We start from the raw sequence: 17,294 nt of genomic DNA on the forward strand, positions 1-17,294 counted from the left end.
AACAGAAATCCCAAAGCATCCCAGCCTTAAAGTCGGAAATGTACGCTACCTCATAGCCTGTACAAGCTACGAAAGGTTCAATCCAGACCATGCTCTGTGTCTCAAGTGCCTTACGCGGCAGTGTTAATTCTGGGCCTTCACAACTGATGAATTAGGAAAGGGTGAAACTCCGGAGGTGCCACAACAGATCTTGATCTCAGAGTTGACATACACGTGCCTTTCAGTCGTGTGTCACTGGCTACTGGCAGAACGGTGCACGGTAACGGTGCTGCCGTTTTGATTGAGTGCCCTTGAGTGCGTGCCACAAAAGGTTAGACGTAATGATTTGCAGTAAGAGAGTTCACAGTCATACCAAACAAACTTGGATTGGGGTTCCCATCTTACTATACAGGTCTAAGCCCAGGAGTTGACATCACCAGTGGAAGATATAATGTATTAGCTAGAAAGATGGCAGGACGCATGGTGATTTCTCAGAAGTATGACCCCAGAAGAATAGAGTTTGTCTTGTTCAAAACCAAGTTTGGTAAGGTAAGTTGAGGCTTGGGAGTAGAAGGGATTAGAATCGCCTGAAAGACTTATTTGAGGCTGGTCTTGTGCATCATAGGTTCTATCACCTTGAGAAACAGCACAAAGATTCCCTGAAGGTGAACTTAAGAGCCTGAGTCGTCTGCCTCCAGCCCTGAGATTGGTAGCCCCCATGCTCTACTTGTAACACACCACAAGCTTTTGAAACTTGAAATGTCCAAAAGCTATGGTATATAGTGGGGATGAAGTTTGGCAAATTCTTGTTTCTGAGTCCTAAGTTTCTGGCTTGAAAGGTAAGAATAGGAGTTTGCACTGACTTGTGTCCTATTATATATTCATCAACCAAAGTAAGAGAATTACCATTAGGATTCCTGCATAATTACAAAGTTACCATGGGCACTAGCAGCCAGATGGCCTTGTAGTCACAGGGACAGGCCCCAAAGGAAGATTTCATTTCTCTATTCATTCAACTCAAGGACTTAATTGAGCAGCTGCATGATCAGGCATGATCTTTGTCTTCTAATGGCTGTACTTAATGATTTATCATCTCTCTGAGGATTAAAATCAAAGCCCTTTACTGGCCTGCAGACCTTGACATGAGCAAGCCATCCCATTCTCCAGCCGCACCCTGTTGGGCTCACCACTCTACTCCTCTGCCCCCATCTTTCTGATCTTCTTCAGATCCTCAGAGCCTTTGGACAGATTTCTTCTTCTGCCTGGAGGGTTCTGTGTCCCGGCTCTCTACTTGCCTATTTTTCTGTTCACTTTTAGGTTGACTTTCCAGAAGCCCCAACCTCAGATCCCTGCTGTTCCCTCTCACAGCAGTTATTACCATCTGGAATCTGTGTTCTTTTGATGATGTATTGAATGTCTTATTTCCCACAAGACAGCAAGCCTCATGAGAGCAGACACCACATCTTTTAAAAATGTGTAGTATCTACCGTCGTATGCCTAGTACATAGTATGAGGTGGGCACTGAATGCATATTTGTAGAACTTAAGAATTAAAGGATTGCAGTGAATAAGATCTGGTGCTTACATGGATATTTACATGAATAAGAGCTACATGTGGTTAAATGTCAACATGAACATTCAAAAGGTCACTCGTACTGGAATTTAGAGAAGTTGGTGAGGGTTTACCTTGCAGCAACTTGCAGAAAGGAGGCAGTGCTCAGGCCGGGCCATGAAAGAAGATATGGGTTCCTAGAGACCAGAGGAGGGGGCGGGCAAAGGCACAGAACCACTCAGTTGGCTCCTCTATAGAGTAGGAAGCAGTCTCACTTTGGCGATGGGAAATCTATTGTTTCTTCAGAGCCGCTCAGACTGCTAATGTCAGTTCTCTTCCAGGGTATTTTTTCTCTACCAGGAATAGCTGATGACACTGCTCATCTTTCTTAATTTGTAGATTTTCACAGCAAAATCTCAGGGCTCAAGAGGCTTTGGTGGGAATCAGACTAGCATGGGGTATGATGGTGTCACTTGGATGTAAGGTCACCAGGGACTGACCTAGGGGTAAGTGGCAGTCAGAGAGGATACCCCCAACTGGCAGAGGGCCATGGAAATAGGAATCCTAAAGCCAGTGGCATGGGATAATCCAGGCAGAGGACCGACTGTGGGGAAATGTGATGAGGCAGTTGGTGGGCTTAAGTTCCAGAGCAGGCTTTCATTTGTAAGAGCAAGTTACAACCTCATTCTTTTTTTAATTGAAGTATAGTTGATTTACAGTGTGGTGTTAGTTTCAGATGTATAGCAAAGTGATTTCATTATATGTGTGTGTATATATATATATAATTTTTTCATATTCTTTTCCCATATAGCTTATTACAAAATATTGAGTATAGTTCCATGTGCTATACAGTACATCCTTGTTGTTTATCTGTTTTATATATAGTAGTGTGTGTATCAGAGAAGGCAATGGCACCCCACTCCAGTACTCTTGCCTGGAAAACCCATGGATGGAGGAGCCTGGTAGGCTGCAGTCCATGGGGTCGCTAAGAGTCGGACACAACTGAGCGACTTCACTTTCACTTTTCACTTTCATGCATTGGAGAAGGCAATGGCAACTCACTCCAGTGTTCTTGCCCGGAGAATCTCAGGGACAGAGGAGTCTGGTGGGCTGCCGTCTCTGAGGTCGCACAGAGTCGGACACGACTGAAGCGACTTAGCAGCAGCAGCAGCAGTGTGTGTATGTCACTATCTCATTCTTAAATGAACTGCGATAAATAGGAAACTTAAGCAGAAGCTGATTAGCCTGATAGAGGTGGTCACAGCCACAGGGAAGATTCCCTGTATGAAGATGCAGGTGCAAAAGGTCAAAGTAAGAAAAACAGCACATTTTTTCTATCTAAACTAGGCCAGAATGCAAATTGTTTGGCTGATAGTACATGTTCTTCCCAGATAGGGTTGCCCAGATTTAGCAAATGAAAATACTGCATGGGACATACTCAAGTAAAAAGTTATTTGTTGTTTATCTAAAATTCAAATTTAACAGGGCATCCTGTACTTTATCTGGCAACTCCGTTCCCAGGTCCCAGGTAGAAGCTGAAGCTGCATGTGGGTCTCAGCCCTGGAGAGACTAAAGATGGGCAAACCCCACAGGCCACTTAGGGACTGTGTCTGTTCCGTACCTTTTTCTGATCCCCAGGATGCCTGAGGTGACTAGGAGACCACAAGGTAGGGCATTGTCCTCCTCCTTGTGCCTAGTGGGGAACACTCCTTGTTGAGATGGAATGGCAATAGGCAGGATCTAGTGTCTTTCTCAACTGCTCTCCCCTAAAAGAAAACAGAACAATATAAATATGAATCATAGTTATTTGTTTGGGATAAGTATGAAGTGCCTGATCTCCTTGATGCCTACTTATTAGCAAGAGAAAAGTTCACTTTCTAGATGTCAGAGCTACCTTGAACCCTGGTGCTACCTCTGCTCTGCATCTTGAATATTTTCTAGGTGTACACAGCTCTTTACACAGAGTTAAACTGAACTGTGGAGGTACCGATACCCGACTGTCTGTCCACACCCGTGGTGGCGGATGGATGTTACAGTGCCACTAAAGGTTTATTTATTTCTTATGTTCCTCCAAGAGATCGTTATTAAAATCTGTGCTGTGTCAAGCCCTGTGGTAAGCACTTTAGAATCAAAGATAAATTTCATAGCCCTGTTCTCATGGGCTAGTAGGGGAGTAAGACTTGTGAAAGGACAAAGGTAGTATGGCATCACAGTTGCTGTGCAATTCCAGGGTACATTCCAGGACGTGTAGGAAAAGGAGAAGTTGCCGGGGGTAGGTACCAGTGCAAGGATACTTAAATTCAATCTTGAGAAACAGTCAAGATGAGAGTAGCACGAAAATAGATGAGTGGGACACCACATTCAAGGGAAAGGAAACAGGCATGGAATGCTAGCTCTGTTGTGGGAATTTCTAAGTAGACTGATATATTGGAATATTAAGCGTGAGCATTGAGTTGGAGAGTCAGCAAGGTCAAGGACATGGTAGACCTAATAAGGACATTGAACCTCACCTTGATACCAGTAAGAAGCCATTGAAGGTTTAAACAGAGAGGTGACATGATCAGAACTACACTTTTGAAAGAGCATGCTGCGGGCAGCTGGAGAGAGGATTGGAGGGGTACCGGAATGGGCATGGATCTGTTTACTGTTGTGAAATTTCCCAGGGAAATTTTGAATCCTCTGTCCCTTGAGGGGCTTTCCAATAGCATCTTTTCATCCCAGAGCATTCCTTGGTAAGTGCTCACAGTATAATCTTGGGGAAAGTTGATGCATATCGGGAAAACATAGTCCTATCTTGATGGACCGGTGTTGGATCTAGGGTGTGACTCCACTGTGTGAGCCGATGTCTTCCTTGATAAGTGGTGACTCTGTGTGTGTGTGTGTGTGTGTGTGTGTGTGTGTAGAGGGGGTGGGGGGGTAGAAGGATGCATCCACGTCTCTCTGTTTTTCTTCCTGGCCGGCCCCAGCAGGGCCGGGGTGATTGGGGACCTAGAGCACGTCCACCTCCTCACGCACCCTGAAGGCATTGCTATTGATGGCATTTGGCCCATATGCAGATTGAGCTTGCCTCGGTGCTGACATCAGCCGGTTTGTGGCACCTCAGCATATTTCTGGGTTGCAAATGAGAGTTTCTTAGTGCCAGACTCACTTGGGCTGTCACATCAGGTGATGAATTCTCTGCATCAACTGAATGCTGCTAAGGTAAGCTCAGAGGAAGAGCGGGAAAAAGAGGAGGATGGGACCAGTGGTTCTCAGCCCAACAGCCGCTACTCTGGGCTACCAGCAGTACTGGCTCCACGACAATGGGGGAGAGGCAGGTGGCCTTCTGACTTCTGACTCAGGGATGGTGTCAGAGGAAAGAAAAGTCAGGTCCTCAACAGCAGTTCTGTGCTCTTGTGAGTGTGTGGGTTTTGCCACCCACCATTGCTCCCTCCCCTTCTCCATTACTAGCTTCCTCTGCCTCCTTCGACAGGAGTGCTTTGCCTCATGGATACATTAGATGGGGTGGCAAAACTTGGTGTCTATCAAATTAGGTGCCAGATTCATTAGGGTAGAACATAGAGTAGTCATTTTTGTTCCTAAAATGATTTGTTCCCAAATACCTTGAATTTGTGTTTTGAAAGTCCAGATTTTCTTAATTAGAAAATTTGCTGCAAGTCTGTCCTAATTTGATATTCCATTAGCCTCCTCTCCCATGATGTTCCACGTTGACCCTGCTGCTGACTTAGGCTTCCCCAAGTGGAATTAAATGTTACATCAAGTCTTGCTGCCCAGGTCACAGGCTACAGAAATAACCTGAACAACTGGGTGTAAATGTGAACTCTCTCCCATTAGAGGTTTTGGGATAAAAAGGGCATATTTGGCTTTGCAGATTCCTGTCCCTGTCACCCATTAGGGTGGTTTCTGACATCAGCATTTTACAAAGTGAGTGTGTCCATTTAAAGGCTAGTTTGCATCAGAGTGAAGGAGGAATTTAGGTGCAGAAGGAAAATTGAAGCGAAAGTCTTATTTTCCCACCCCCATCCACCCCATGTTCGTTAATGAGACCATCTTCCAATTTCACTGTGCCCAGAGATAAATAAACTCACAAAGGCGGGTTTCCTACTTAATATTCACCCACAGTGGAAGAAGAGGGAAGGAATTGCTCCCCGGGGTTAACGTGGCAGAAAGCGAGGTCAGCTGTTTCCCAAGACGGTGCAGCCTCTGAACGTCTTACATTAAAGGCGGAATGATACAGCTGAGGCAGCCAAAGTGATTTATGGAAAACCCAGTTAGGGGAGGTTTGCTCGCAGTTTCTGTTCTTATGGAGGTTTAACAGCAATAGCAGATGATACACCATGGTAGCAAGCACCTTCAGAGACAAGCATCCTCCAGCATTTCCCTGTGTGAGACTCGTTCTTTTTAAAAAGTACTTTTGTTCACCAAACTTGAAACTCATAGGCTACAGTGTCCTGGATTTGGCAAGAAGCTGAGGATCATAGCTGATACCCTGGGGTAGGGTGATCTGGGACTCCACGCCCCCTAGTCCATTAAATCCCTGAGTCCTGGGCACACTGGAGCTGTTGATCACCCCATCGGAGGTGTGTGTGTATACATATGTGTCTATATCTGTGTGTTTGTGAATGGAGGGGGAGTGAAAAAATGACAGTTAAAGAGATTCATTTTATTTCTTTATTTTTAATAAGGCTTTTTTAAGGTCTTACATATTTTTCTTTACCAGACCAACTCTCATAATTACAATGCTAGTTTTGGTATCAGCCTGAACTAATTCCTGTCTCCACCATTTGTGAGTTTTCTGTCCCCCCTGGCATCCTGTGCACTGGTCTGAGAAAACAGAACTTTTGGAGAAAAGACATCGAATGTCTGCTGTTTGAGTTATTTCAGCTCAGAGATGACTCAAAAAGAAGTCTCCTAGAACTTTCCAGTCAATACACTGCTTTGCTAATTCCCTCCTAATGAAACACTGTGGAGTTCATTTTCTTTACTAATGGCTTCATTTGGGGCACCACTTATTGTTATTTTAAGGAATTATAGTATGACTCAATAATAGCTGTGGTGGTGATTTCTGAGCAATGTAATGCCGTGTCTTTGTGCCACGTGCTTCTGCTGCTGCTGCTAAGTCGCTTCAGTTGTGTACGACTCTGTGCGACCCTGTAGACGGCAGCCCACCAGGCTCCCCTGTCCCTGGGATTCTCCAGGCAAGAGCACTGGAGTGGGTTGCCATTTCCTTCTCCAATGCAGTGCCACATGCTAGATCATGGATATTTGCTCCCTCCCCTGCTGGTCTCATACCAGGTGGAGTCTAAAATACATGACTTTTATCTTCTTTACAAGCACCTGACTCTCTGCCTTATGATGATGTACTTATGGAGCCCCTGGCATGTTTCCTAAAATTCCATGCTACCTGGTGGCTCAGCCGGTAAAGCGTCTGCCTGCCATGCAGGAGACCCAGGTTTGATCCCCGGGTCAGGAAGATCCCCTGGAGAAGGAAATAGCACCCCACTGCAGTATTCTTGCCCAGAAAATCCCATGGATGGAGAAGCCTGGTAGGCTACAGTCCATGGGGTCGCAAAGAGTCGGACACAACTGAGCAACTTCACTTTCACTTTCAACAGACACAGACACACACACACACACACACTTCCATCTATTTAACTAGTTAATTAATTTATCTGTCTATCTGATAAATATACTAAAAAATTGTTAAAACACATGTCAAAATGCTGAGAGTAATTATCTCTGGATTATGGCCGTGGTACACTTTGTTTTTCTATAATTTTCCTATTTTCAAATATTATATTGCATGTGTAATTATTATATTTGCAAACATTATATAAGCATTAATTTTACTTTTATCATTTGAAAGGATAAATGATGCTAAAGGATTTTCTTCATGGAAAAATAAACGTAACTGCTATTGTCATTCAGCCAAAAATGGTACCAAAAGAACACGTGTATTCTTGGTTGAGAGGGGATGCTAAGATACTGTTGCTGCTGTGACCACCCTGAATGAGGAAACTGAATTAACTCGGTCCTTGATTCTGGTCATACTGATCAGATTCTGAGTCTTGGATCCCAAAAGCAAAACCTTCTGTTCTAAGAGAAAGAATCCTTATTGCTCTCTTTCTGATCTCTCTTTCACAAACAGCAGGGGAAATGTCCTCCAACAGAGAGGGGCAATGGGAGGAGCTGCCTGACTCGGTGGTTTCGAGATGGAGATTTGAACTTGAGAGCAGTTATGCATTGATCCAAGACTGAGGGAATGTGTTCTTGGCATTGCCCAGGACCTTTTGCCCTCTTGGTGTCCAGATCTGCTCTTATAGTGAGGTGTGGGAAAAAATTGTACCCTCGTGTTGAAGTAACTGGTGGGAACTCCTTTGATTTAAAAGCCTTGGTTTTCCTGGGAAAATTGGAGCATGATTTGGGTGAACTAATAATAGAAGGAGCCAAATAGATGGAAAGGGCAGAGAAAAAGGAGTCTGGTTCAAAGGTTAGGAAGCCTGTGTCCTATCTCAGTTGTAATCCAGAAGCTTGATTTTCACTTACACCTGTGCCTTTTTATGAATGAAATGTGAATGGATCTTTGCCAGCATCTGTTAAGTGCCAACCGTGGTGGGCTGCCATCTATGGGGTCGCACAGAGTTGGACACAACTGAAGCGATTTAGCAGCAGCAGCAGCAGCATGCTCCTAAGTACTGTGGATTATGCTAGAGTAGAAACCATGGTCTGTCCCAAATGGCAATAATAACACCTTCCCCAGGTACCCCATGTACTTGAGGGAATAAAAGGAGAAGGTACAATAAAAATAATTTACCTGCCTAAAACCTGGTCTGTTCAGTATTAACATTTCCAGTGTTGAGGGTCTGTTAACTCCAAAGAAACACAGTGATTGGGGAAAAGAGGCCTTTTAGCACACTTATAGTTCAATGCTTTAAAATATATAAACAGTCATGAATCAACCACTATAGCAAATCATTCTTCAGCTGTTTAATGGTGGGATATTTTTTTAAAGGAGTGGTCATTAAAACAAATCCTTTTAGAACAATATTATTGTTTTACTGCATCTGGATTTAGAGTCTTAGAAGGAAGATCTACAAGTATAGATCACAGTTGTAGCTTCCTGTCTCACCACCTTTTAGATACAGTCACACAGACCAGTCCTTATGGTGTTGGCACCATGGTTTTACCTGTTTGATTCATCTCATCACCCTCTGGACTTTTTAAGGCTTAGCTCAGAGAGGTCATCCTCCATGAAGCCTTTGCTGATGCTCCATCAAGAGGAGATGTTGCACTCATTTGAATCTTCATAACAGCTGGGGGTACCATGTATTAGGTTCTGCTTGAAACTCTAGTTCATTCGTCTGCTTGTCTCATACCCATCCTTGAGGGCATAAACTGTATCTCAGCTTATGAGCGTCTAGGACAGAACCTTGCATAGAACAGGTGCCTGGGCTCCCATTATACATACCACATCCAGAGCTGGAAAGAACCTGAAAAAGCGTTTAAGCTACCCTTTCAGTTTTTCTAAAGGGGTACCCAAGGCCAAACAGGGGAGAGTGCTTTGCCAGAGCCAATAGCCAACCATTGCCAGTCAGAGCTAGAACTCGGTCCCTTGGCCAGCAGGGTAGCCGCGATCATCCTGGAGCATGCAGAATTTCCCTCTGATGGCTTGGACTGGATTACAAAGCCTGTGAGAAGTGGACGTGCCAATACTCTGTCCAGAGGCTTGCTGGGAGGACCCAAACTCATCTGCGGGTGGGGTTGGGGGGCGGATGTTACTGACCACAATCACAGCCATCCGTTGGCTATGTCCCCACGTGCCAGGCACTGTACTCAGACCTTTTCCTCAGTTGCCTTATTGTCATTGTCTGCGCAGAACAGCCACCCAATCTCAGAGGACTGACTTCTCTCCCTTTTTCCCTTCTAGGCTAATGGAGGTTGGCAGGATGCTACTACCCCTTCATCAGTGACCTCCCCTACAGAAGGCCCTGGCAGTGTTCACTCTGATACCTCCAACTGATCTCCCAGCAGTCGCATCCCGGCTGACCCTGTGCTCCAGTCGAGGCAGGGCCAGGAGGGAGGGTTTCTCAACGCTGAAGCGGTCAGACTGGAGGTCGAAGCAATCAGCAAACACAATAAGAGTCTCCTTCTCTTCTCTTCTTTGGGATGCTATTTCAGCCAATCTGGACACTTCTTTATACTCTCTTCCCCCCCTTTTTTTTTCTGGGTAGAAGCCACCCTTCCCTGCCTCCAGCTGTTAGCCTGGTGTCCGTCATCTTCCCCGCCCCTTTCCCTCTGTCCTAGACTCCCTGGGTCCCTGCCCTCTCTTACATCCCTGAAGGATATTTTCAACAATTCTAGGAATTTAAAGAGGAAAACACAAAGAGCGTAATAAAAGCATTTGTATATTTTCCTGCTGGTGGTCTGAGGAGCCAGATTTCCCTCCCTTGGTCCCTCCCTCCCTCTGCTAATGGGCAGCCCTTCTCTGTTTCTCTCGTTTACTCTCACTACCTCTTGGCAGGAATACGCCACGTTGCCCTGCTCGTTCCAGGCCACCCTGCCTCTTCTTGCTCTTCCTTCCCTGAGGACAGTACTGCTTAGGACACAATTCCTCCTCTTCCTTCTCGCCCCAGGTATTCACTGGGGGCTGTCACTGCTGGGCTTCTGCAAGTGCCACAGTTTCTGGTTTTACCCCCACCAGGTTGATTCCCAGGCAGGAAGTCAGGTAGCAAAAGAGGGCTTGAGGAGCAAGAAGGGCAGGATTCTTAGAGGCTTTTGCATCTTTCCAATGACAGCTCTTGGTCTCAAGAGGCACAGTCTTTGGAGACCATGCTATAAGCAATGTTCAGCGCCTACTACAGAACCAGGTCTGAGTTAGGCATGGTGGTGAACGCATCCCTAAGGAGCGGAAGGCTCTTATCCTGCAACCCTTCACCTTATCCCACCCCTCCCCCCACACACACAGGTATACGAACATGTAGACCCGTGCACAGACACACATTCACTTGCCCCAAATCAGTCACATGCCACATATGAATACCTATGTTAGTAACCATAACATTACACCTTATGAGCGCAGGAGAGCAATACAACCACTCTGAGTGAAGGTCACTGACATAGAGAAGCAGTATGTGCCTGGGGCTTCCGGGCCCCCAGCATGCACACACCAGAATGACATACACAGGACTTGAACATGGTGAAGGTTAGTTTCCTAAACCGTTGGCTTTCCCACCACTTCTGGAGCTCTTGGGGAGCCACACACAGTACTTCCAGTGTCTGCAGTGGATTTGGTTCTGTTTCGTTTTTGTGTTTGTGTTAGGGACAGTGCATTAATTATCCAAAGTGTCATATGGCACCACATTCTTGTCCTGGAGGAGAAAGTTGTTTAAGAAGATGGCTGAGACAAACTTTTTGTTTACTTATGCAGAAGACCTGAGAGTGATGGGGAATAGGGAGGTCGTGCTTTTGGTTAAATCATTTGTGATTTTTATTCCCTGGGAATATCTAAGAGTGAGGAGTATGTACTATTACACTGTTTTCTAATTTTACCTGAACTTCGTAGCCAACTGTGCCAGAAGAAAAGATGGCAGCTCTGTTACTTGGTTAAATGGGAAGTGTTCAGATCTCTTGGTGCCTCATTTTCTTCATCTGTAAAATGGGGGTTATGCCTGGCTCACCAAGAGACTGAAGAAATTGATTTCATTCATACCCAATATATAATTGTGAAGTCAGGGGAAGTAGCTTCCCTAAGATAAACTGGCCCATGCCCTGTTGGGAGGATACATGGTTTTCCTGTTGTAACTTTCGATTAGCAGTAATGCCTGAGGTCGTCACCTTGAGGACAAAGAGCAGAGTCAGTGTTGTTGCTTCTCTTTGTTTGTTTAGGCCTGGCTGGTTTCTTAGAATAGAGATAAGTTTCTAAATTGGAAAAATGTGATCTGGTTCTCTTAGCTTGTACTAGAATCCAACATGTGGCCTCATAAGCACTTAGTCCCCTGTTGCATCTGCTGTGTTTGAGAAAGCCTCTGGGAGAGGTATAAAGCCCTGAGGGGTGGGGATGACCAGCTAACAAGGTCATGGACATTCTGCATGGCACTACGGTAATGATTAGAAAATGCTCCTGTGTGTGGGTGTTGGGAGGTAGGGGAAAGCAAGCAGAAGGTATGTGTATTTGAAGGAAATGCAAAAAGTAAATATTTGGCAAGATGGCATCATACCTGGATGGCTAAGAGGAGTAGGAAGACTGTGTCTTCTAACCTGTGCCATAATCAGAACAGAGCTTAATAAAGAGGCTTCCTGGAAGGAACCATCTTGTGACCATTCTGCAGTGATTAGAACCAGGGAAGAACTTGGTCTGAGTGACAGGGATCTATTGAAACTACCCACACAGGCATATGGTAGGATTGTATCCCCTTGACTTGAGGCAAAGTACTTAAGATCTTGACACAAAAGGGTTCTCTTGGAAACAGGAAGGATGATTGCAGATTTGGTTTGAATGATCACCATTTTAAGCTGATGAAAGAGATCAGAGTGGTGCCACCTTTGCACAGGCAGTTTCTCTCCCTGCAGTAGTTTGCACTGACGCTCACCCCTCACTGTGTCGTCCCTGCCCAGCTCGTCACACGGCGCTCTTTACCTTCCCCTCCTCACCCATGATCACATCGGACATGGCGGCCACCAGCTCTTTTTGTATTAAGGGAGGCATGAGAATGCTGACCGCGGAAGGTTGGGTATGGAAAGAGCGCCTCTCTGGAAATACAGTTCCCTGGGAATTCTTACTAGGTCAGTCATACAGATACCAAAATGTGCCCCAAGATTCCTTCATTTTCTGATGGAAGTGGGAGTACCCCGTTTTCCCCGCAGCCGACTTCCCCTGAGAAGTAAAACTCGCCCTAAGGCTTGCCCACCTTGTGACTCTTCATCACACCCTTCTTTTCATCCCTAACTCCTCCCCCTGGTGTGGAATTGACTCCTGTGCAGTAGTTTTGCCAAGTGGCACCTTCTTTACTTTTTTTTTTTTTTGCTGGTAGTGTTTTTTATTTGCCAGTTGCCTTTTCTCACGTATCTTTCCTTGCCCCCCTTGCCTTCTGAGTTTTATTTTTCTGCCCAGAAAAACCTGACTTCGATACCAAAAAAAGATGAAACTACAGAAACTCAAATTTAAAAAAAAAAACTTAAAAAAAAAACAAAAAAATACTCAACGATTCTTTCAGCTTTATTAACATTTTCCATTGTTTCTTGCGACTTGTGTCTCGTTCTTTGTAGTATTGATGATGAACATTTGATAATGAATGTTCTTGTATATTCAGATAAAGAAAAAAAAAACCAAAAAAGCGGTCTGAATTTAATAGTGTTTATAATAAAAATTTTAAAAATGACCCTCTTAGCACGCAAAACAGGATGGGGAATTTCCCCTCTTCTTTCTGTGACAATGCACATCATTCCTGCATTAGTTTTTAACACCCAACTACCTACATTCACCATTTCCCCCATTTTTCTTTTATTTTCTTGCATTTGTGAATTAGTTCAAGAATGCTAGAAAAGTGTCGAGTTGTGCACATCCATTTCCTGTTTCACAATGTTTAAAAGTGACAGTAATTCATTTTGTAAACTAAAAAAAAAAAAAGTTTGGAATAGTGAGCATAATAGGTACAGCCTAACATGTTATTATGTTTATTAACTTTGAGACCCAGAAATAAATTCTTTACTTTTCTTTATCCTGCTCTTTAAACTATAAAAACAAAAAATTGTGTTATTTTTGGTTTGTTTATGGGAGGGTGCTTTTTTAATTTTCAGGATTATGATCTTGGTGTTTTTATTTCTTAAATATGTATCCGAGGTGATGTGAAAAGATGACCTTTGTAGAATAGGCTGTTTCCATGTACTTCTGTTTGCTTTGGAATTCAGTTGACTTCAAAGACAAGCCCCACAATGACGTCACATGACTCACCTGTAATTCTGGACTGTGGCATTCCAAAGTCCCTGGGGAAAAAAACAAATGCAGAGACTTGAAGTTGCTTTTTTCGACCTTTAACACTTCAAGGAATTGGTCCAGGGTAACTTTTTATATTGTAGGGAGAAGTTTTTGCCTTGGTTGATTGTGAATGTCACATTAAAATGCTTTCTTTTCTTTCTTCCTGATTGATAACAACTTTCCACAAAGCCTTTCCAACTAGAGAGGATTTTTTTCTTCCAGAGGAATTTCACAGGAGTGAAATTGTGTACCATTTCACTGGTGGGGTGTGTACCATTAGCTGAGGAGACTAGATCCAGGAAGCTGTCCCGAGAGCCATTCAGCCCGGAGGTATTTTCAGCCAGACTCAGTGCTGTGCCCCAGTGCTGAGCGGTTATGCTGGTCTCACGGGCAGTGCACCTCTCGCTAACTTCTGATTTAGGCAGCTGCTTAAAGCAGATTGTCAAACTGGCTTGATTCGGAATATTTTTGTTAAGTTAGGGGAGAAAAGAAAACGATGTTATCTGGAGAAACTTAATTTAAATGGTTTTCATTCCTCAAGTGAGTAAGCATTCAGAAAGCAGCCAGAACCTAAGCAAAAAAAGTGAGCAACACTTTAGGAAGTGTCTCTACCCTAATGCATGCACTCTTGTTTTTAAGTCATAACAAAACAATGATGACGACCTTTTCACATCATCTATATGATTTCAATCCCTAGCTCAAAGCTTTCTGGACTCTTTTATTTTTTTGTAAACATTTTTTTTTCCTTTTGTTAAAATTAATAAAACATTCAATGTTTTCCCCTTTTCTCTCTTATTCCTTTCTTTCCTTGGGCGTTTTCAGTTATTTTGAAGTGCTTTCCTTTGGTTGTTGGTTTTATTCTCCCACTCCTCCTCCCCCGTTCTTATTATTCAGAGTATAAACCTGCAAAGCTCTGCTCTGTTTTGGTTTTGAAATTTTAAGCTTTTCTGCTTCTGTGAGAGCACAGGCTTCTGTCCCTTTTGATTCCAACTGAAATTTTGTGTTCTCTAATGATACTAACACGGTGTAGGTTTTACAGTCTCCTAATTTGTACTGGTAATGCATATTCCAAATAAATAGTTTCTTTTGTTGCAAAAAAAAAATATATACTTGTATTTGGTGTAAATTTATTTTCTTACCTGCTGATAACTTCTCTTTCCCCAAACTATGATTTAGTTTAATGTGGATTATAATTTAAACTGTGGCCCTCATCATTTTAAAGTCTGCATTTGCAGTGGGACAAATTGAGTTACTTACCTCACCCACAAAGGAAGGAAGGGAGGGAGAGAAGGAAGGAAAGAAGGATTTTTTACGTGTGAATATTAGCTGTGCTGCAGGAAGGCAGAGCACCCAATTTTGTCCGCTTGTCTGTGATCAGCAGCTATCAGCCAAATACCAGTTAAAATGTTAGGGTGATGTTCCATAATAAATTACAAGTTTCTGAGTCACAGCCGTCGTCCACTGGCTTTCCTTTCCTTCTCTTGGTCTGCTTTGATCTGGTCATAAGGAAAATTGTGGTACCAGAAAGATGCTGCAGGGGAAGGAATGAATCTCAGTTAGAAGAACCACCCAGTTCTAGGCTCTGAGAAGTATGCCAGACTCTACTCCACTAGGCAGACACGCCTGCCGTGTGCTACGTCTGCCATCCCGTGTGGTCATCTCTTGCAGTGGTTTGTCTACACTCGCAATGAGCCCCTGACCTTTGGGGTTGTGGTCTGTTACAGAGTTTAATGTCTCAGAGGATTCTCTCTGGATCACCACTTCAGCCTTCAACACCTAAGTCTGCTTCCAGGCCCTTAACACCATTTTTTGTGCATAGCATGGGATGCAGCTTCTTGTCTGCCATTCCTCATATTGTTCCTCTGGAGGCATCACATGCATCATTTTCTCATTCTTAACGCCTTAAGCTTCAGGAGGCTCTGCCCGAAGCCCCAGAGAGGCAGGTCTATATTGAAAATGCCAATCACTCACCCTTTCATCCCTATCATGATTCTAATCAATAGAAAACAGATGAAAAGAATGGACCATCATGGGGGGATCAAATCATCATTTTTCTTAACAGATAAGCTAAGGGCCCAGTGGCCTCAAAAGTATAAAGCTGTCTTGCCAAGGTAGATTTGGAGACTGTGTTCAGCAGTCAAAATGGAGACCTCATGTCTCCTCTGCAAATCTAAACATGGGAGCACATTTATGGAAGTTTGGGTATACAAGGTAGTGTTAGACCACTCCGTCCTTTAGTTGCCTGGAGAATTGTGAACCTCGCCCACCCACCTAGTTTATTACTTAAGAGTGCTACTAAACTGTTGTAGTAGACCAAGACTCTGGTGCCTCAAATTCAGTACAAATCTGTTTCTCACTAATAATGGTAATAGCCCCCAACAAACGTTCCTTGTCAGGATGCCTTGTCTTCATGCAGTGCTTCGGGGATCCAGTTCCTTCAGCCTGCAGGAATTTGTAGTCCTCCTGCAGGAGGGAAAGAGTGTGTAGAAGGGTCAACACTTCTTGAAAGCCTTAACCAAGAGCTCCCTTCCATTCATATTCCTAAATGCAGGAGTTGAGGGGTGGGCAGAAGGATGGAAAAGTGGTCCCTGTCTAGGCAGCCGCTTCCTGGCAATAACAGCACACAAAAACTCCTTGAGTAGTCGGCCGTCTCATCACACCTAGTGCTCCAGAATTAGAGAAAAGGCAAGTCCACAGAGCTGTTTTACTGCACAGGACAGACTCCCAAGAAAAACATTTTCAGTAACATCCCAGGGTTGGCTCTGTTACTCTTCAGTAGAGAAGACCCAGAAAGGGGTATAACAACGGGGGCCAGAGCTGAGCCACCCAGTACTACCCCCTCAACAGTCTTCACATTCGGTTGTTGTCTAAACTCCTGACTTCAGTACTCAGCCCATGGTCATTATGAAGGGAGAGCTGCTGTTCCTCAAGGCAGCCTACCTGGCCATTGGGAAAGTCTCTCCCATGTATATTGCTCTCTAGAAGGGTCAGGTCTAGTGGCCAGCAGTTACTTCAGATGAAGTCTAAAGCATTAAAAATCACAAAATCTGATACACTCAGCACTTCGCACCCTCACCTCCCCCATAGATTTCTACCTGCTTCTCCTTGTAGACTTCCATGATCTCCCCTACTTGAACAATAAAGCCGGACACCAATGTTCCAACCACCCTTTGTTATCCAAAATATGGCCTCCTTTCTGGAAATATTCAGCATGAAGGATGGCACAAGAGCTTAGTCTTAGGAAGTCACTGGGTGAGGCAAGGAAGGTGCTTTACCCTACATCTTTGTACCAGAGGCCCGGAGAGGAGTGAGGCTGTGCTCCTCCCATGCCTTGCAGAAGATTCCAACAGTGACTAGACAAAGAGAGCCGTGGATTTACTGTCTGAGCCAGTCAGACACAGGGAGGCACAATCTCTGGCTTCTAGCCTTAGGTATACTTCCCAGACCGCTCTGGGCAGTGTGAGGGTAGGTAGGCAAGAGGAGTTGTAAGGGGCCAAGTGCTTGGGAGAAACATTGACCTTGTTTATTCTCCCGTATGTGTGTGTGTGTGTGTTAATCTCTCAGTCATGTCTGACTCTTCATGATCCCATGGCTTGTAACTCGCCAGGTTCCTTTGTCCATGCAATTCTCCAGGCCAGAATACTGGAGTGGGTTGCCGTTTCCTCCTCCAGGGATGTTCCCAACCCAGGGATCAAACTCAGGTCTCCTGCATTGCAGGCAGATTCTTTAACAGCTGAGCCACAAGAGAAGCCCATATTCTCATGGGACCCAGCTTATCTCATGCTTCTGG

At 44.4% G+C, this 17,294-nt stretch overlaps 1 protein-coding gene across 1 annotated transcript in view; it reads left to right on the top strand.

Moving 5' to 3' along the window:
• Positions 1 to 14,954, top strand: part of PBX1 (pre-B-cell leukemia homeobox 1) — a 298,117-nt gene extending 283,163 nt beyond the window's left edge. The window contains exon 8 of the mRNA XM_010851970.1: positions 9,458 to 14,954. Coding sequence (XP_010850272.1) covers positions 9,458 to 9,550 — 93 coding nt within the window. The 3' untranslated portion in view covers positions 9,551 to 14,954. The remainder of the gene's footprint in view (positions 1 to 9,457) is intronic.
• Positions 14,955 to 17,294: the final 2,340 nt, after the last annotated feature.

The sequence above is a fragment of the Bison bison genome, unplaced genomic scaffold (genome assembly GCF_000754665.1).
Source record: "Bison bison bison isolate TAMUID 2011002044 unplaced genomic scaffold, Bison_UMD1.0 scf7180017864305, whole genome shotgun sequence".
NCBI classification, from domain to species: Eukaryota; Metazoa; Chordata; class Mammalia; order Artiodactyla; family Bovidae; genus Bison; species Bison bison.